General features: G+C 52.9%; 1 protein-coding gene across 1 annotated transcript in view; it reads left to right on the top strand.

The window, feature by feature from the left end:
• The window catches only part of IGDCC3 (immunoglobulin superfamily DCC subclass member 3), a 40,801-nt gene extending 21,308 nt beyond the window's left edge, over positions 1 to 19,493 (top strand). Inside the window, exons 3-14 of the mRNA XM_036250742.1 lie at positions 12,004 to 12,148; positions 12,500 to 12,630; positions 13,029 to 13,166; positions 14,500 to 14,658; positions 15,709 to 15,874; positions 16,356 to 16,603; positions 16,803 to 16,967; positions 17,530 to 17,721; positions 17,881 to 17,985; positions 18,479 to 18,617; positions 18,774 to 18,993; positions 19,269 to 19,493. Of these exons, the coding sequence (XP_036106635.1) occupies positions 12,004 to 12,148; positions 12,500 to 12,630; positions 13,029 to 13,166; positions 14,500 to 14,658; positions 15,709 to 15,874; positions 16,356 to 16,603; positions 16,803 to 16,967; positions 17,530 to 17,721; positions 17,881 to 17,985; positions 18,479 to 18,617; positions 18,774 to 18,993; positions 19,269 to 19,493 (2,033 nt within the window). The remainder of the gene's footprint in view (positions 1 to 12,003; positions 12,149 to 12,499; positions 12,631 to 13,028; positions 13,167 to 14,499; positions 14,659 to 15,708; positions 15,875 to 16,355; positions 16,604 to 16,802; positions 16,968 to 17,529; positions 17,722 to 17,880; positions 17,986 to 18,478; positions 18,618 to 18,773; positions 18,994 to 19,268) is intronic.
• Positions 19,494 to 20,470: the final 977 nt, after the last annotated feature.

Raw genomic sequence — 20,470 nt, 5'->3', positions numbered from 1 at the left:
CATGGTCATGTGAAAGCAATTTACTTAATAGCTCCAGCCTGGGCCCCCTAACCAGATGCCCTTCCGGGAGGTGAGGGAGATCCGGTGTCTTGACCAGAATGACGGAAGTTAAGGATGTTGTGGGCCTGGGCAGGTTTACATAAGGAAGATTGGTGACCCTGACACGGGCGGAGAAATGCAGTCTGTGGAGAGGGGCTCTGCTGGGCCTGGACATTTTCAAGTCTAAGGCAAAGAGTGCTTCCCAAGTCAACTCCCAGCCCCCGACTCTGTACCCTTAGCTGGCGCTTGGAAGCAAATGTGCCTCAAACGCTGCAACTGGATGAGACTTTATAACTTGTCCAACTCAACTCCCCCATTTCACAGAGGAGGAAACGAAGGCCCAGAAAGGGGCTTTGGCTATATCAAAATCACACATCCAGATTTGCAACAACATGAATGACCTTGAGAGTATTATGCTAGAGAAATAAGTTAGAGAAAGACAAATTCTGTTCACTTATATGAGGAATCTAAAAACAAAAACCAGCTCATAGAGTCCTGAGGATGTAATACACAGCATGGCAACTATACTATAATGCTTTTTATATTTTAATCCAAGGATATGTTTTTATTGATTTTGTTTTGGGGTTTTTATTTTATTTATTTATTTTTATCCTCACCTGAGGACATTTTCCATTTTTTGTTCAGATAGAGTGGGAGGGAGAGAGAGGAAGAGAGAGAGAGAGAAACATCGACGTGAAAGGGACACATCAAGTGGCTGCCACCTGCACGACCAACCAGGGTCAGGGACAAACTGCAACTGAGGTACTTGCCCTTAGCGGGAACCGAACCCGGGTCTCTCTGGTCCACAGGCCAACGCTCTAACCATTGAGCCAAACCGGCCAGGGCATGTTTTTGGGTTTTTGTTTGTTTGTTTGTTTGTTTTAGAGAGAGAGGAAGGGAGAGAGAGAGCGAGAAACTTTGATCGGTTGCTTCACATACTTGCCCCGATTGGGGATCAAACCCAAAACCAAGGTATGTGCCCTGACCGGGAATCAAACATGAAACCTTTCATTGTGTGCAACAATACTGCAACCAGCTGAGCCACCTGGCCAGAGCTGTAATACATTTTTGAAAGTTGCTAAGAGAATAGGTCTTAAAAGTTCTCATTACAAGAAAAACAATTCAGTGTCTGTGTATATGGTAATGGGCATTGTGGTGATTATTGCACAATATATACAAGTATCGAATCATTATGTTGTACACCTGAAACTAACATAATGTATGACAATTATACCTCAATTTAAAAAATAAAAATAAGTCACACATCCACTTATTAAAAGGACTAAATCAGTCTCACTGTTTACCCCTCCCTTTAGCATTTTGACTGCCTCCTCCCTCTATTCACCCCACAGAACCACTAGCATTTCACAAATCTTTAACCCCACTGCCAAAACCAGGAAAATAAATTGTTCCTTTATTCTATGAGGCCCCAACAGGCGACAGGAGTAGCCCTGCAGCTCGGACTTCCTGGATTGCCAAATTGGAAGTGCTCAGGGAAGAGCTACCCTGGGATAATTATCTTAGTTATTTATTCACCTGTGTTAATAGAACTCAGGAAACATGTGTGGCTCAGTTAGTGGGGTGATAACACCACCTTATCATGGTGTTTATCTGCATTAGTTACACTCTATGAAACCTACCCCAAACCCTGGGGGAGTTCAATTAAAGTGAAACCTTCTGTGTCATGGGTGCTGGAATGTGAGTAGGTATGGTGCTTATAAGAGTCCAAGATGTTCTGTGCCTCTGTGTTTTTCAGTATGAATGTCCTTAGGTATCATCAGTGATGTTTGAGCAGTATTTGAATGTGTGTCTTCCCCACTCCCCAGGGCAGCTGTGATGCAGGAAAAAAACACTGGATTTGGAGTTAGACCACTCTAAATTCAAATGCCTGCCTTAATACCATTAACTAGCTGTGTGACCTTGGGCAAGTTACTTAACCTCTCTGAGCCTCAGAAGGGCTAGTGATCCTGACTTTTCAGAATTATACTGAGTAAGTAATATCTGATCTTTGACCATCAATGGCTTCTGCAGGTCTCTGGTTTTTAGGGCCATATTACTGTGATAGGACCTAAGATCCTGACCTTGATGCTTTCACTCTTCTGCCATTTCTTAGGAACTTGGGTGGGAACATCTAAGGACAGGCTTGTGGGATGGAGAGAATTTGTTCCTGGGGTGCGAGAACATCCTTTCTGACACATTAGCAGTCAGTGAGTATCTGTCAAATGAATGCTTACAGTCAGCTCAGTGAGTGTGCTGTGTAAATGGGACAGGTGACTATATTTCCCAAATCCCAAACCAGGACATACTTCTGACTCATTGTCTGGTACGTGGGATGAAAACGAATATTTGCAATTGGGACTGCTTTTGCAAACCTGTCAGTGGGATAGGGGGGAGTAGTCACATGGGGTAGGTGTGCCTCTCTCCCTTTCCCCTTCCCAGAATGTGTAAGAGGCCACCACTGGAAGCAGTGGGGCACACCCACCCACTGGCACACCCATCTAATCTGTCGCTTAGGGCAGGCTCCCAAGCCTGTGTCCCACGGCACACACTCCCCCAGACACACTTCACACACTCCACTGAAGGCTGGAGGGCACAGGAGGAGGAGCTGAAGGAAGAACTGGAGCCTCCAAATTATGGGCTGAGTAATTAAAAGTAGGGCTTTGAGAGGTTTTATTTTACTTGGGCTGTAAAAGCCCAACACAGGCTGTGGCTGCAGAGAGCCCCAGATTGCCTTCCCTGCAGCCGTGCATTGGGCCTTACAGTCCACTGGAATCAGAGATCAGGCCATAAAGGTTCGAGGCTCATCAGTTCTACAGTGGGCCAACAGCTGGATACAGGGACTTTCCCAAGCTGAGGCCAGCCCCCCACTGCCTCCCACCTCTCCCCCATCCAGGCCCCCATTTGTCAGAGGTGGCTGCTGGGAGGGAGGGTAGAGATGTGGATTTATGGCTGCTGACTTGAAAGACAAAGTTGCCTTTTGTGTTAGAATTGGGGCCGGGGGGACTGGTGAGCTGGTGGTGGAGTGGGAGAGTGGCAGGGAGGGGCTGGGGTTCAGGGGCCCAAGGCAGGGGGTGAGGGGCTTGAGAAGGCTGCGGAGGCAGACAAAGGGATCCAGAGGCTTCTCAGAGCAGGGTCACCAGGCAAAGGCCCAGATGAATCAATCACCCCCCAATGAAGCTGAGCAGGGCCCCTGAGCCATCCAAGTCCTCTGGGGATGTTTGTAAGTGCTAGACACTGTCCACCCATCCATACAACAACCAAACCCTGCACACACCCCTCCCCTCCTCCTCAAAACATACTCTGGATTCAGAACCTTAATTCAGCTCTCAGACTTCCCTTTGGAAGCCTAGGTACAGGTCTTCTAAGTTCATACTTTCCCTCTCCCGAATGAGTATAGCCAATCAGTGTGGAGGTTCTTTCCTTACAGATCCAAACTCAGGGCAAGGTGATGGGGAGACAGGGACAGAGTTTTGGGGAGGGCGATCCTGGGCTAGAGAACCCTAAGAACAAGATCAATACCCCACTAGGGACTGTGGGCAAGTTGCCAGCCTCCTCAGGACTTGGGTTCTCTGCCCTTGTCCCCCTCCTTTCCATACACATTTGGAGATAGGACATTTACAAGTGCTTTGGGGAGTTTAAAGAACATGTGAGGTGTGCCTTGGCTGGCCTCCTTGCCCTCTAAGGGCCACTTTGCCTCAGCTTTACCCCACCAGTGGCTCTGCCTGGTGGGTCTGGGTCGAGGCCAGAGTAGTCGTCGGGTGCCTGAGTTCAGCAGGTGCTTTAACTACACCTCAGAGAGCCACATCCATCCCCCGGAATGAGCCTGGCCAATAAAGGCATGAGTTTATGGGCTTCATAAACATTTTACTAGAGAAATCAAGGCCTCAATTACCCAATGGCCTCTTCCAACTGACAGCTCGGTCTATTGGGGCCCCTATGAAGCCCCAGGCAGACGTGAGATAGAAGAAGCCAAGCTCTGGTTTATACCCAGCTGCCCCCCTCTGCCTCCCACTGACCCCCTCACCATTCAAATCTCGCAAATTTTGACTTGACCCACGTCTCCAGAGGGCTGGAGGCTCTACCATTCACTCTCTCTGAGGGAACACAGCTAGCTGCCCCCTTGGAGAAGATAGTTGCTACCCCTTCATCCCCCTACCCCCAGTCATACCCTCTCATAACCTCTCAGCTCCCTTTTAACTCAGGTCCTACTATTTTCCCTCAATAATAGTTAGCAAGTATTTACTATTTGCCAAGGACTGTGCTAAGCACTTTACAAATATATCTCATTAAATCTCCCTAGTGCTGCAGCTCTGGCAACATGAGCTGTTAACATCCCTACTTTATAAGGAAGAAAACAGTTTCTGAGAGGTTAACTTGCCCAAGGTCACACAGCTGAAGAGTGGCAGTGTTTTGAACGCAGCTCCGTATGATTCCACAGCCTGTACCGTTAACCTCTTCCTGTAATACTGCTTCAAAAGCTCTTAGCAGGTGTTTCTCTACTAGGAGCAGAAATCTTGCCCTGTGAGTCCTTCTCTGCCACACAGGGTGACAGATCAGATGGGGGCCTTGTCAGCAGTCTCTGAGTCCATGTGGAGGGAGCTGCCAGGGCAAGGCTCGGCTAGTGATGAAATGGAGGTAAAGGAGGGCTCTCTGGTGGCAGCAAGAGAGAAGGCAGCGGGGGTCTGAGGCCTTGCCTGGGGTCTGGACCAGCACTGTCCGTTCACGTTTTCTGTGCTGGTGCCAGTAGCCCCTTGTGGCTATTGAGCCCTTGAAATGTGGCTAGTGAGCCAGATGAAATGAATTTTTAATTTTTATTTAATTTTCATTTAAATCGCCACATGCGGCCTGGCCGGTGTGGCTCAGTGGTTGAGCATCATCCCATGCACCAAGAGTTCACTGGTTTGATTCCTGGTCAGGGCACATGCCTGGGTTTCCGGCTCAATCCCCACTAGGGGGCATGCAGGAGGTGGCCGATCCAAGTTCTCTCATCAATGTTTCTGTGTCTCCCTCTCCCCATCTGTCTCTTAAAAAACGTATTTTAAAAAATAAATAGCCCTGGCCGCCGGTTTGGCTCAGCAGTTAGAGCATCGGCCTGTGGACCAGTGAGTCACGGGTTTGATTCCGGCCAAGGGCACATACCTCGGTTGCGATTCATCCCTGGCCCTGGATGGGCCGTGCGGGAGGCACCCACTTGATGTGTCCCCTTCCGTTGATATCTCTCTCTCTCTCTCTCTTCCCCACCCCCTCCCTTTTTCTCTGAACAAAAATGGAAAAATGCCCTCAGGTGAGGATAAAAAATAAAATAAAATAAATAAATAAATGGCCACATGTGGCTAGTGGCTACCATATTGGACAGCACACAGATGCTCACCACAGCTGATGGCTGAAATCTACTCCAAGTCCTCTGGTGCCATAGGTCCTGTGCACACATCCCCAAAGGGCTCTGGCCACTTCCAGATGCCACAGTCCTTGTAAGGGGGCCTCGCCCACACAGAGCTTGGCTAGAGGCCCTAGAGCTTACCTGGCTGAAGGCATCTAAACATCATTTCACGGCACAAGGATTTAGGATTTAAGGCTGTTTTACCTCAGAAAATGTTTCTCAGGGAACAAAATGTTTTAATACTGTTCTAAAAGACAGTATTGTTTAGTGGAAATATAATATGAACCGCCATACTTAAGTTAAAATTTTCTAGTAAAAAAATGTTAAAAAAAAACAGATGATGTTAATTTTAATAGTAAATTTTATTTTTCTTAATATATACAAAATATTATCATTCCAGCTGTAATCATTTTTAATTATTAATAATATTTTTATACTTTGGGACGGTCTTTAAAATTTTAAATATTTCAATTTGTAATCAGTATTTTATTATTGTTATTTTTTTATCCTCACCCGAGGACATTTTTCCATTTTTTGTTCAGGTAGAGTGGGAGGGAGAGAGAGGAACAGAGAGAGAGAGAGAAACATCAACATGAAAGGAACACATCGAGTGGCTGCCACCCGCACGACCAACCAGGGCCGGGGACAAACTGCAACCGAAGTACATGCCCTTAGCGGGAACTGAACCCAGGTCTCTCGGGACTGCAGGCTGATGCTCTAACCGCTGAGCCAAACCGGCCAGGGCTGTAATCAGTATTTTAAATTGTTAATTACTATCAATTAAAGTTGTTATTTTCCCCCAAGTTTTTTATTCTGATAAAATACACATACTATAAAATTTACTATCTTAACCATTTTTAAGTATACAGTTCAGTGGCCTTAGTACATTCATATTATTGTGAAAACCATGATCACTGTCCATCTCCAGAACAATTAAACAAGAACTCCCTTTTTTCTTCTCCCCAGCCCCTGGCAATCATCATTCTACTTTCTGTCTCTTTGAATTTGACTACTCTAGGTACCTCACATAAATGGAATCATACAATATTTATCTTTGGGGGACTGGCTTATTTCACTTAGAAAAATGTCCCCAAAGTTCATTCATGTTGTAAGCATTTGTCAGAATTTCCTTCCTTCTTAAGACCGAACAATATTCCATTGTATGTATATACCACATTGTTTATTCATCCATTCGTTCATTGAACAACATTTGGGTTGCTTCCACTCATGCATTAGCTATTGTGAATAATTCTGCTATGAACATGGGTGTAAAAATATCTATTTGAGACCCTGCTTTCAATTTGGGGGGGATATATGTCCAGAAGTGAAATTGCAGGGCTGTGTGGTAATTCTATGGTTGTTTTGTTTGTTTTTTGAGGAACCACCCTACTGTTGCCCATAATGGCTACACCATTTTGCATTTCCACCAACAGTACACAAGGGTTCTAGTTTTTCTACATACTTGCCAACACTTATCTTCTGTTGTGTTTTGTTTTTTGATAGTATCCATCCTAATAAGTGTGAGGTGGCATCTCATTATGGTTTGACTTGCTTTTCCCTAATCTTTAGTGTTTTTTATTTTATACTAAGTCTTTGAAATCCACTGTGTATTTTACACTTACAACTGTCTCAGTTTGGACTGGCCACATTTCAAATAGCTGGCTACTATATTAGAAAATGGGATTCTAGAGGGGAAAGTTGAGGGTAGTGGGTAGAAACGTGGGATTCAGGCACGTTCCTAGTATAAAGAGAGACGTTACAATCTCCCAAGCTGCCTGAGAAGGGGCTGCGCATCCTTGGTTCTTGGCAGGGATAGATACAAGCAGGGGACTGGCCTCAATGGCCTTTGGACGAGGCTGTAGTTTGTGGTTGTTCCTCTCCGATGGCTGTGTTAGTGGAGACAGTCTGTGCTTCAGACCCCCAGTGGCATTGGCTTTTGCAAAGCCTGTTTTGAACTTTCCATCCCAACATGCCCATTGATCTTTTTGTCATCACACACCGGATACGAGTCTGGCTCTAGCCAAAGGGTGGGAAGCTGGGCTTGGGGGAGCTACCAGCTTCCTTTCCAGCACTCTGCCTCGACCCTTCGCTGCCCTCCAGCATCCCCCTGGAGCCTGTCTAATCAGATCCAGGCCTGACCTCTCCAGAGGTCCTGGACCAGGAAGAAAGCCTCCCTTCCCCTCCCCCTCCCTGCTCTAGATCTGACTCTCAGGAGACCCCTCCCCTTGGGGTGATTTATAGGGGTGTCCTAGAGTCGTTTCCTGCCTATTTCTGCTCTCTTCCAGCTCGGTGGGTTGCTAGACTCACTCTCTGCCCTTGCCTTTCCCGATGGCCTAGCTGTACCCAAGGTCAGGGGAGAGGCTAGGAGATTCCTTCCCAGATTGCTTGGGGACAGAGATGTTTCTTCTTCCTTTCTCCACAGCTGCGCGCAGGCAGGCCTTTGTTGACCCTGGCCCTCACCCTCGGAGGGCCTCCCAACCACTGCCTATTACTTCCTCCCATCACCCAGCTTGAGTGAGGGACCCAAGACCGTCCCTGCCTGACTGAGATGTCAGCAGGAGTATAAAGAAAGCATCAACAGCCACAAGCCACAGCACCTCCTTCACGTCCACCAGCCACAAATAGTGCCTGTAACCTGTGTGTACCATTACCAACCGCACAGTGGCCTCCAGGATGACCTGTTCAGGGCTCAGGGTGTTCAGAGGCCTGGCCCTCAACCTCACATACCCATGCTTGCCCAGGGACCCTCTCCCCTGAGATACGATGAGGCATGGCTTCCCTCCGGCTCTGTGTCCTGCTAGCACAAGGCAGGGCAAAAAACATATGTATAGACCAAACATGTCCCACTCTGAGAGACTGCAGAAGGCCTAAATGGCCCCAAGAAACTTTCTCTCCTGACTTCCTAAAGAAAAAAAATGCTGTTATCTCTGAATTAGAATTCCAAGAGACCCCAGCTAGGCTGAGCATGGACCAAGGCTTGCTTATGAAGGCGGCAGGAATCAGAGCTGAAAAGTCCCTAAAAAGAACCTGGTCACCGCTTCATTTGCAGACAAGAGGACTGGCACTCTGACATGGCCTGCCCGGGCTCTCACGGAATGCCCTGGACATCCGAGGGATGTGCAGGGCTGATCAAAGGTGTGGGTACGAATGTGAGGAAGGAGAGGGAAGAAGGAGCTTCTAATATGGAGAATCATGCCTTCCTATTGCACCCACCTCCCCTGGACCACCTCTCTGTAGCCAGCTGGGCTACAAGGGATGGGACTGAGGGACCATCTCTGGGGCTCTGAATCCTCCGGCAACCTGCAACATGGTGCCAACTCGCAACCAGTGAGAAGAAGCTGGTCTGACCTGCAGTCCACTCTGGAGTTATTTGCCCTTGGAGAGTGAAAAACTTGCTGGAGACCCTGGCTGATTGATCAGTGGTTAGAGCGTCAGCCTACGGACCAATGGGTCTCAGGTTTGATTCCAGCCAAGGGCACATACCTGGGTTGCAGGTTTGATCCCCAGCCCCAGTCGGGGTAGCCAACCGATGTGTCTCTCCCACATCGACGTTTCTCTCTGTCTTTCGCTCTCCCCTTTCCTCCCTCCTTTCCACTCTCTAAAAAAAATCAATGGAGCCCAGCTAGTGTGGCTTAGTGGATTGAACGTTGTCCTATGGACTGAGAGGTCCTGGTTTGATTCCCTGTCAGGGCACATGCCCAGGTTGCCGGCCTGATCCCCAGTAGGGGGTGTGCAGGAGGCAGCTGATTGAGTTTCTCACATTGATGTTTCTTTCTCTCTTTCCCTTCATTTCTCTCTAAAAAATCAATTTAAAAACTGTTTTTAAAAATCAATGGAAAAATATTCTCAGGTGAGGATTAACAACAATAAAAACTTGCTGGAGAATTAAGGGACACCCCAGTAAAGGGCCTGGGCATGAAACTTCTGATTCCGGTCTGGTGGAACGACCAATGGGGTCTGGGCCTCAGTTTTTGCTTTGTAAATGAAGGGGTTGGCTTTAGATGAGTGATTTTCAAGCACTTTTTGTTGTTGTTGTTCAGATAGAGTGAGAGAGAAATGTCGACGTGAAAGGGACACATCGAGTGGTTGCCACCCACACGACCCAACCTGGGCTGGAGACAAACTGCAACCGAGGTACATGCCCTTAGCGGGAACCGAACCCGGGTCTCTCTGGACCGCAGACCGACGCTCTAACCACTGAGCCGAACCAGCCAGGGCTGATTTTCAAGCACTTTTAAAGGCAAAGCTACCCTTCAATGAAATGTCTGGCAGAACTGCAGTTGAGTCAGGTTGATAGAGAGGCAGCGCAAGGTGCTGCTGTCTGATGTGGGGCCCGGAGCTGGGAGGGGCTCAGCTGCAGCCAAGGGCCCAGGGGACCCCAGGAGTCCTGTGGCACCTGCGTGAGGAGGAGCGGACTGGCCGCGCACCTCCCACCATCCAGCTCCAGCATCCCTCTCCAGCATCCTGTTCAATCCATGCCACTGTCATTGTTTAGTTTGGGGGACCAGGAGGGGCTATACAGTAGAGGCTAGACTTTCTCCATCCCCAGCGCCCTGATAAAGCAGCAGCTCTATCCCTTGTTTCTCTCCTCAGGCCAGTTCCTAGCACTAGGCGCCTCCAGGGAGGCCGGAATAGGGGCTAGAAACACAAAAGGATTCAATTCCTTAATGAGGAGGCATCTGTAGTCAGCAGAGCCATTAGTCCCCACCCCTGGACCCTGGGGGTCTGTGAGCTCCTCTCCAGCTGGAGCGAGGAGCGAGGTGGGGGGGCAGGCAGCTCCCCAGCTCCTGAATGGGCAGGGCCTTGGGGGCAGAGACCCCTGACACAGGAGCCAGGGTGCCCCCTCCGCCCCCCCACCCCCACCCAGGCCCGCTTCCAGCCCTGCCCTCCTGGATGGAGGTTGAGAGGCAGAGAGACCTGGAGGCAGCAGAGGGGCCCCAGCAGTGCCTTGGCCCCCACCCCCAAACCCCTGGGCTGACCTGCAGGCCCCTGGCCGAACACAGCCTTTGGCCTGAGACAGGACTGGCTGACCTCCCGGTGCTCCTTGGGGAATCCTCTCAAAAGCCTGATGGGGACACCAGCTGGGGCACTTGCCCCCCCTCCTGCTCTGCGGACCCCAAGGTGCTGTTTGTACAGACTATACCTACAAGGGGATGTGTATGATTGATTACCAGAATCACACACCGGCCACAGGAGCCAAGGGCTACAAACCCTGTTCACATCCAGCCCGAGACACTCAGACCACTACACAGGGATAGCCACATCCTCCTGGCAAACACATGTGCGAGGAGGCGCTCACACCCATCAGCCGTGTTCCCTGGAGGCCCTGAAAGAGGAGGAGGCAGGGCAGGGGATTTTTATGCATGTTTATATTTAATGAACCACATGCAAATGAGATGGAGAACACGCCACAAAAGAATCAGCCCCCAGAGGCTCCGGGAGAAGGGCACAAAGGATACGCCTTTCTGGGCTGCCTCGGAGTCCAGAACAGGCCTGTGGATGGAGGGGCCTGAGACAGGGCGTGCCCACCCACACCAGGGAGCCAGGAGCAGGAGCCGGCACCAGCTCCGACACCCCTGCTGCTGTGGGGGGAGGGGTCCTTCTGGGAGGGGACAACTGTCCCAGTTGATGGAGTGCTGGAGGGGAGGTGCTGCCTGCCTGGACAGATGGTGAGCTGCCTTCCCGCACTTGAAGCAAAGTGGATTTTAATGAAATCACAGCCCTGGTGCTGAAGCTGGGAACCGGAGAGGGGGGCGCCTTTTCCCTGGGCTTTATACGGTGAAGTTCGGGGATGGGTGGGAATGAGGGTGTGTAGGAACAGTTAACCAGCCTAAAATGGGGTGGGGGGCATGCCACAGCCCATCTGTACCAGCCTCTGCAGACCAGAGTTCAAGCAGTTAGCTCAGATTCTCAAAAGGTAGGGAAAGGGTCCCTGAATATTTATGATGCATTGAAATGTGGATTGGTAGATCTGACAGTCTTCTGAGAGGCTTGTCACCTTGGATGAATATACCACCCCCTTGGGGTACATCTAGAAGCTGCAGAAGAACCAGTGATGGAGGGTGATGAAGAAGGGCAAAGAATACCCCTGGGAGCTGGTAACCAGGGTTTAACGACAGGTGTCCCTGCTGGGCAGCACTGGACTACCTGCTTCCCCTCTCTGGGCCTCAGTTTCCTCTTCTGTGACACATGTAGCATAACACTTAGACCTTGCTAACGGGGAGTTTATAAATAGGCAGCAGGACTCGGGAGCAGGGTTTTCTCTGACTGGTCTGTGTGTGTCAATAGCCCATGATGTCCTGGTTAGAGGCTTGTCACCCAAGAACTTGTCCAGACCTTTCTCTCAATGTGCCAGCCCAGCCTGTAAGACCCCGTAGGGGAAGATGTTCCCCACAGTGGGCGGCAGGGCGAGTGCTGATGTGTCCCCAAGCTGATGCCCTGAGTCTGCCAGTTCCAGGAGAACCCCTGCCCCTGGGTGGGATGAGCTCCAGGGTTCCAGGACGCCAGCCTGTGACCACCCACCCCCACCCCTCTGCTCCTCAGCAGTGTGCCTCTCCCACACACATCTCCCTTTCTTTCACCAGCCATGTCAGACTTCCACGTGCATCCCCAGGCCATCGTGGGCGAGGAGGGTGGCGTGGCCCGTTTCCAGTGCCAAATCCACGGGCTTCCCAAACCCCTGATCATGTGGGAGAAGAACAGAGTCCCCGTTGATACAGACAACGAGAGGTGAGCCACGTGCAAGAACACTGGAGGGAAGACAGAGAGCCGGGCCGGGGTCTGGGCCTTGAAGGACCGCCCACTCGCTCCAGGGTGGGGTTTTGGCAACTGTGTTGAGACTGAGTATCCCTGTGGCTTTCGGAACCAGATGTGATGCTCATGGATGTATCCACGAGAAGGACTGTGTGTGACTGTTGTCAAGGCTGGAATTGCAGGTGCACTGACCTGTGTGTGTCTGTGATGATGACTGACCTTGGGACAGTATTTGGGTGCTGGGCTGTGTCTGTGATGCTTAGTGTCCCTGTGGCCGATGGTGCCAGTGGCTGTGCTGGTGGTCAGCTGTATCTCCCTCCCCAACAGGTACACATTGCTGCCCAAGGGCGTCCTGCAGATTACAGGACTTCGGGCTGAGGACAGTGGCGTCTTCCACTGCGTGGCCTCGAACATTGCCAGTGTCCGTGTCAGCCACGGCGCCAGGCTCACTGTGTCAGGTGAGGGTTCTTTGCCCTGCCTAGTTCTTCTCTCAACCAGCCTCCTGACTTCTCCCCGCTCTCAAATCAGCCCCCCTTCAGCTGGCCCCCAGAGACTTGTCAGCCTTCTAAGCCCAAAGCTCTGTGCTCCACGCAGTGAGGGTTCCGAGGGAATCCGAGGCCTGCTCCCCGGCTCAGTCCCACCTGGGGAAGCTCAGCCTCTGCTCTCCCATTGCCAGAGGCCTGCAGGGCCAGGAGCAGAGAGATGGGTGTGAGCAATGCCCTGGAGCCTTTCCGCCTCCAGGACCTGACTTTGGGCTGGAGCTTGCTTTCCAGCCCCCAAGTCCGGGATTGTGGGTGGGATGAGGAGGTAGGAAGGATCCCAGATGAAGTGAAGAAACGTGGCATCTTCTCCCCAGGCTCGGGCTCCGGGGCCTACAAGGAGCCTATGATCCTCGTGGGGCCTGAGAACCTCACCCTGACAGTGCACCAGACTGCGGTGCTGGAGTGTGTCGCCACGGGCAACCCGCGCCCCATTGTGTCCTGGAGCCGCCTGGGTGAGCCTCATCCCCAAACCCCTGCCTCTCCCACCCTGGTCCCACCCCCTGGGAGGGTCAATCTCATCACCCAGCTCTGGGGGGACTTTGAATCCTGTTTGTTCTCCATGGGGGTCTGGCCCCTGCAAGGCCTGGGAGGGGGTTAGTTCCCTCTCCTTGGCTGTACCAGGGAGGTCTGCCTGCCCACTGCATTCTCCCTCCCCCTGCGCAGATGGCTTAGTTCCCTGGGTTACCCCGTCCCGTCCTGTGCCAGTCCCTCCTCCCTGCTCCCCTCACCCTTAGCACTAGGCCCTCCAGAACCGCTCTGCAGCTCTCAGCACACTGGTCTGTCTCCCATCCTGCTCACCTCTGCCCTCTGCCCCTTGGCCATAAGCCCCAGCTATGCAATCCCAGACCCCTCAAAATCTGTTGGCTGTCCCACCCTCACTCTGGGCCCCCCAGGCTCCAGCCTGGCCCCCTAAATCCCTGGCCTAAATCCCTAGGCAGCTGAAGGAGAGCAATGAAAGGGTGCAGATGGGTCCATATTGTCTGAGCAGAAAGGTCACTGGGGGAAGGAGAGTCTGGAGGGACAGGCTGGGGTGGGCATTCACAAGGAGACTGCGCCACATTGTAGCAGCTGAGTGATCAGGGAAGGAGGGGCAGCAGGCTGGATAATGGAGTAGATTTCACCACTTCAGGGACTGAATGGGGAGCTGTCTCCTTGCATTCTGACTGTGCTAATCTGATCCTGGGGTGGGGGGAGGGCCTGGTCCCTGGGAGAGACTAGAAAGAGTGGCCTCACCATTAGGAGGAGCCCATAGGCACTGCAAGGACCATCTGGTCCAACATTTCCCAAAGCATGATCTGCAGAGGGAAAAAATGGCTTGGTGGTCTGACAAGTTTAGGAAACAGAGTTAACCAGGTCCTTCTGCTGCAGGACTTCTCAGAGCCTTTATATTAATGAGCACTGTGACAGTCCAGGAATAGAATGGATATTTGACCATGGAACTTTTTTCAAGAGAGAGAAACCAGGCTGGGAAAGGTCCAGTTAATTCAAATGCCTTAATTTCCTGGTTGAGAAATTGAGAGGAAGGGACTTGAAGGTCACCTTTGAGGGAGTGAGAGTGCTCGAATTAGGACCCAGGTCTCTACTGCTAAAGGAGAGTTTTCTTTGCTTCTCCTGCTGCCTCCATTGTGCCCTGGTGTGCCGCTCAGGAGGGAAGGTGCTGAGTCAAAGATTGGGGCCCCTTGAGGACTGGTAGATCTGTGTACAGTCTGGAATGTTCCTATACTTTCCCTTTTTCCACACCCATCTCCCTGACCCTCCCACGTCTCCAATCCCCTTCCTCCCTAGACGGCCGCCCCATTGGGGTAGAGGGCATCCAGGTGCTGGGCACAGGGAACCTGATCATCTCAGATGTGACCGTCCAGCACTCGGGCGTCTATGTCTGTGCGGCCAACAGGCCTGGTACCCGGGTGAGAAGAACAGCACAGGGCCGGTTGGTGGTGCAAGGTACCTACCTCCCCACCCCTGGGAGAGGGGGAAACCGGCTTCCACATGGCCCCTCCTCCTGCCCTATTCCTTCCCTCATCGACATCCCTGTCCCTGCCCCTCCCCAGGTCCCCAGGCCAGGCCAATGGGGCAGGTCTCCTCTCTCCTCCAGGAATGTTCGTGTTGGGAATGGGAGGACTTTCTTGTCATGGGCCCCTGCGTGCCCCTCTCGGCACCCCCCAGTCATTTCCACTTTATAATCTCAGCTGGTTTCCCCGTGTCGCTTACACGTGTTCCTCGCACCACATGCTGTTTTCATTCACACGTGCGGCCCTTCCACACTCACACCTGCCTGTGCGCTCTCGTGCTTGTCATTTTCACACTCACCCCAGCTCCCGCCTCGCACGCAGACTGGCCTGCGCTCCCCGTCAGGGCCTCTGCACCTGACTGGGCCACTCTGTCCATCCTCTGCCCGGGGCCCAGCTGTCCCCATGGACTGGGCTTGGACTTCCCTCCTGGGGAGCTGGGGAAGGGTGGCAGAGCGGGGTATTAGGGACTTAAATGCCCATTTGTTTAGTATTCCATGTGCTGTTAATCTGTCCAAATGAAAGTGATGGAGCATTTCATTTCTCGGGTGTTAATGGAGGCTTGAGGCCCGGGATTGGAGGAGAGCAGGATTGAGTGTAGGGGCGAGGGGGGGCTGGCACTGAGGGCTCATCCATCTCCCCGTCATTACCGCCTTCCTTCGAGGTGCAGCCAAACCTATTAGCACATTTATTTATTTAACAATTTCCTGAACAGGGAGCTCAGTTTGATTGCTTTCGGATACAAATGTCAGTCTTTTAAATAGTCATTAAAATGGAGCCCTCTCTTGGGTCTGCCTCTGAGGTGGATGGAGGTGGGGCCTGCCACCATCTCCTGGAGCCTGGGCCCCACCTGGAGGATTCTCCACGGGGTTGTGCGGGAGCCCACCCTTTCCCTCCTCCCCTTCCTCATCCCTTCCCTCACAGTGGTTCCGTTCCTCTCCACCTGGCCCTCACTGCCCCGCATGCTTCTCTGCCCCCCATCCAGCCCCGGCAGAGTTTGTCCAGCACCCCCAGTCCATTTCCAGACCGGCTGGGACCACAGCCATGTTCACCTGCCAAGCCCAGGGTGAGCCGCCCCCTCATGTCACATGGCTGAAGAATGGACAGGTGCTGGGGCCAGGAGGCCACGTCAGGCTCAAGAATAACAACAGGCACGTGCGGTGTGTGCTGGGTTGGGCCCACAGTCGGTGGCCCCAGGCGGACTGTGCACCTCCCGCCAGGGAAGAAGGCTAAACTGGGAGTTGGGGATGGGTTTGCATCTCAGGTCTGCCACTAACCTGCTGGGAGACCTCAGATGAGTCTTTTGTTTTCTGGAGGAGCTCAGTTTCTTCATCTCTTAAATGGGGAGGTTTGGCCCTGGCCGGTTTGGCTCAGCAGTTGGACTGTCAGCCTGTGGACCGGAGAGGCCCGGGTTCAGTTCCTGCTAAGGGCATGTTCCTCGGTTGCAGTTTGTCCCCAGCCCCAGTTGGGGTTGTATGGTGGCAACCAGTCGATGTGTCTCACATCTCTTTAAAAAATGTGTGTGTGTGTCTCTCTCTCTTAAAAAAATAAAAAAATAAATGGGGAGATGTGGCCACCTGCTGGGGTACTCTGGGAGGAGGACGGGACCTGAGGCTCTCCATCCGCCTGCAGCACCCTGACCATTTCTGGAATTGGCCCTGAGGATGAGGCCATCTACCAATGTGTGGCCGAGAACAGTGCTGGCTCCTCACAGGCCAGTGCCAGACTGACCGTGCTGTGGGCCGAGGGGCTACCTGGGCCCCCCATCAATGTGCAAGCGGTCTCCATATCGTCCACTGAGGTCCGCGTGTCCTGGAGTGAGCCCCTGGTCAACACCAAGGAGATCATTGGCTATGTCCTGCACATCAAGAAGGCCGTTGGTGCGTGGGGACCGTGTGGGCAAGGCTGGCTCTGAGCCCCTTCCTCTTACTCGCTGTTTGTAATCCCTTTTAATCTGCATGTCCTGACCACACCTTCCATTCTTTCTACCCCCTGCACCCTGGCTGCCCTCGTTTCATCAGTGCTGGGAGGACTCCCTCTGCCCCTTTCACTCCCCTGCCTTACCCTCTGCCTCCCCAGACCCACCAGAGCTAGAGTACCAGGAAGCAGTCAGCAAGAGCACCTTTCAGCACCTGGTGAGCGACCTGGAGCCCTCCACTGCCTACAGTTTCTACATCAAGGCCTACACACCACGGGGGGCCAGCTCGGCCTCTGCCCCGGCGCTGGCCAGCACCCTGGGTGAAGGTGAGGCCGGTGTGGAGCACAAAACTGCAGATACTTGGGTGTCAGAGCAGAACCACCGCGCACACTTGCTCAGGTTGTGTGCTGCACAGGGCGCTCGGCTCTGAGGCCCTTTGAGGGCTGGTTCTATCTGAAGAAAGGGGTATCCTAGTCTTTTCTGTTGTTGTTAATCCTCACCCAAGGATATTTTTTCATTCTTTTTTAGATGGAGTGGAAGGGAGGGAGGGAGGTGGGAGAGAGAGAGCGCGAAACATTGATATGAGAGAGACACATTGACTGGTTGCCTCCTGCATGACCTTGACCAGGACCAGGGATCAAACCTGCAACCCAGGTACATGCCTTTGGCCAGGAATTGAACCTGAGACCCTTCAGTCCACCGGCCAATGCTCTAACCACTGAGAAAAACTGCCCAGGGCAGGGGTGTCTTTTTCTAAATAATGTAAAGGTACTGTTTGAGCAAGCTTCTCTAGCAAGAAGCCAGAGAGCTGTCAAGTACTTGGGGGTCTGGGTCACGGGAGGAAGGTAGAAAAAGGTCTCCCATCTTGGCCTCCTTCTCTGCCCACAGCCCCGGCCCCACCCCCACTGTCAGTTCGAGTCCTGGGCAGCTCCACCCTGCAGCTGCTGTGGGAGCCCTGGCCCAGGCTAGCCCAGCATGAGGGTGGCTTCAAGCTGTTTTACCGCCCAGCAAGCAAGGCCTCCTTCATTGGCCCCATCCTGCTGCCTGGAACTGTCTCTTCCTACAACCTCAGCCAGCTCGGTGAGGCGGACACAGCCTGGGCTTTTGGGGAGACTAGCAGGGATGCAGCGCCTGGGGCCAGGAGTGGGGGAGCAGGAGTCATCTCTATTACCCTGCTGGGATAGAGCCACCACTGGTAGCTGACCAGTCACTCAGCAGCCCTCTCTGCCTTTCCCCCAGACCCCATTGCAGTGTACGAGGTGAAGCTGCTCGCCTACAACCAGCATGGGGATGGCAATGCCACAGTGCGCTTTGTGTCTTTGCGGGGAGCATCTGAGAGGACAGGTGAGGGTTGGCTTTGGGATGTGGGGCTAAAGACTGGCACTCAGGAAGGGAGGCCAGGGGCTGAGGGAAGAGGGGAGCAAGGACCCAGGGAAGGTAAGAGGGTAGAAGAATGCATGCAACCCTTGAGGACATATGCTTAGATTTGAGTTTGAAGTTTGGCTGTGCAACATTCTCGCTGTGTGACCTTGGGCAAGTTACTTAACCTCTCCAAGCCCCAGTTTTCTTCTCTATAAAAGAGGGATAATAATACCCACTTTGTAGAGTTATGTTGAGGATGTAGAGTGTTATTCCCAGTATCTGGCACATAGTGCTCAATAACTGGTAAAAAAAAAGAACTGAAAAATTTGGTTGGGGGTCCCCTAGGCAAGGGCAAAGGATCTGTGGACTTGGGGGTCGGAGTAGCTCAGGGATAAGGAACCTCCAGAGATTGGGTGTCTGGGGGTACTTCAGACCAGGAGAGCAGCAGCCCTCAACCTGACCTGACCCCCCCCAGCCCTGAGCCCTCCATGTGACTGCCGGAAGGAAGAAGCCACCAACCAGATGTCAACCACAGGCATTGTCATTGGCATCCACATTGGAGTCACCTGCATCATCTTCTGTGTCCTCTTCCTCCTGTTTGGCCAAAGGGGCAGGTGGGTGCTGGGCCAGGGGGAGGGGCTGGGCTGACCTGGGGTGGGAAGGCCGGAGGGAGGGGCTGCCGGGCAGAAGAGAGCTGGGCGGGCGCGTCTCCAGCCTCTGTTCTCCCTCCCTCCCACCCCCCTCGCCCTAACTCTTGGCTCACCCCTCAGGGTCCTCTTGTGTAAGGATGTAGAAAACCAGCTGTCCCCTCCTCAGGGCCCCCGGAGCCAGAGGGACCCTGGTGTCCTGGCGCTGACTGGGGCCAGACTGGGAGATCGGGACCAAGCGGCCCGAGAGGAGAAACGTGTGGACATGAAGGAACTGGAGCAGCTGTTCCCCACCGCTGGGGCAGTGGGCCAGCCAGACCCCAGACCCAACCCCAGACCCACGGTGAGTGCCCCACTTTGAGCAAACCTGCTCCTTCAGGCTCTGACGCCCCTGGCCCTGCCCGCCCTGTGCCTTGGCCGTCGGCCTTCACCAAGCTCCGGGCCTTCTCCAGACACAAACATGGCCGGGGCGTCTCTCTGCGCCCGAGTCAGGCAGGGAGGCCTGGAGACCCTAAGCCCCGAGTGGGACTGGATCCAGACCTGATCCACTGGCCAGAGGGCTTGTGGGCCGCTGGCCCTCATGTTGACTGACACCTGTGTGACCTGCCCATTCCTCAGCAGGATCCTGCGGCCCCCTCCCCGTGTGAGGAGACCCAGCTCTCCATGCTGCCACTTCAGGGGTTCAGCCTTCGGGAGGAGAGGATGATGTCGGAGGCCAGGGCTCCCTGCGCAGGCCCTGCAGCTGCCCCACCGCCTCAGGACTCAGGCTCCGGCCTCCTCAGTGAAGGACAAGCTACCCAGCCTTCTGCACCGGCTGCCCAGCCGGCTGTCTCGGGACAGTAGCCAGTGTCTGGCCAGCTCCAGAGGGGGCAACCCCCATTCTCAGGTCAAAGGCAAGATTTCTCCTGTCATGTGGGATTCGGATGGGGGCTTCCCAGCACTTCTGACTGCCCTCAGGGTGTCAACCTAAAGAAGCCTCGTGGCAGGGAACCCCCCAAGGACCTGGAGGGGGGGTCCCTGCAGGAGCCCCTCCCTTGGGCTAATACCCTCTCACCTCTGCCTGGTACCCATATGACTCGGAACTGAACTAATGTTTTCCTTTAAAAAAAAAACAAAAACTTAAAATGAAAAAAAAACACAGAGAAGAGAGAGGAAGGTGAATCAGATTCCAAAAATATGCCCCTGCTGTGGCTGGGCCCCTGACACTGAACCCTCACCGACCTTGTTTGCTCAGGATGGATTTTTGCTGTTTTGGTTCTCAGCACCTACCTCAGCCGGAATGAATGTCCTTGGGGGAGGGGCTGCAGCCTCAGCGCCCTCCCCCACAGAGCCCCAGTGCACTCCTACCTCAAGCCCCTTTATGGGCAACCCCCCCCTCCCCACATTGTTGTCCAGAGTTTAAAAAAAAAAAAAGGCAAAAAAAAAAAAAAAAAAAAGCACTTCCCTATTTCCAGGTGTGAAAGAAACTGTCTACCTCAAGGCTCACTGGCTCTTGGGCCTGTGTTGTTATCACTGGACCCTCTCCTGGCTCCTCCGGCCCACAGCCCCGTCTCTCCCCAGAGAGGAGGCCAGAGGCTGAGTCACCAAGGGCAGGCCTCTCGGGCCTGCAGAAGTAAAGATGGAATTGGTCAAAGAAAATGTGAAAAAAAAAAAGCCAAAAATGAGAGGAATATTTGTTCCTTGAAATATAAATTGTTGTTCCAAACTAAGCCACCTCCCAGAACACACCAGTGCTCTGTTTCGTCTCGTCTTGTCTGTCCACTCCCCCTCTGACCCTCTCAGCCAACTCGTCCTTGACTGGGATCCCCACAACCCTCTCT

The sequence above is a fragment of the Molossus molossus genome, unplaced genomic scaffold (assembly GCF_014108415.1).
Source record: "Molossus molossus isolate mMolMol1 unplaced genomic scaffold, mMolMol1.p scaffold_m16_p_1, whole genome shotgun sequence".
Lineage (NCBI taxonomy): Eukaryota > Metazoa > Chordata > Mammalia > Chiroptera > Molossidae > Molossus > Molossus molossus.
This window is presented reverse-complemented; position numbering and strand designations above follow the sequence as displayed.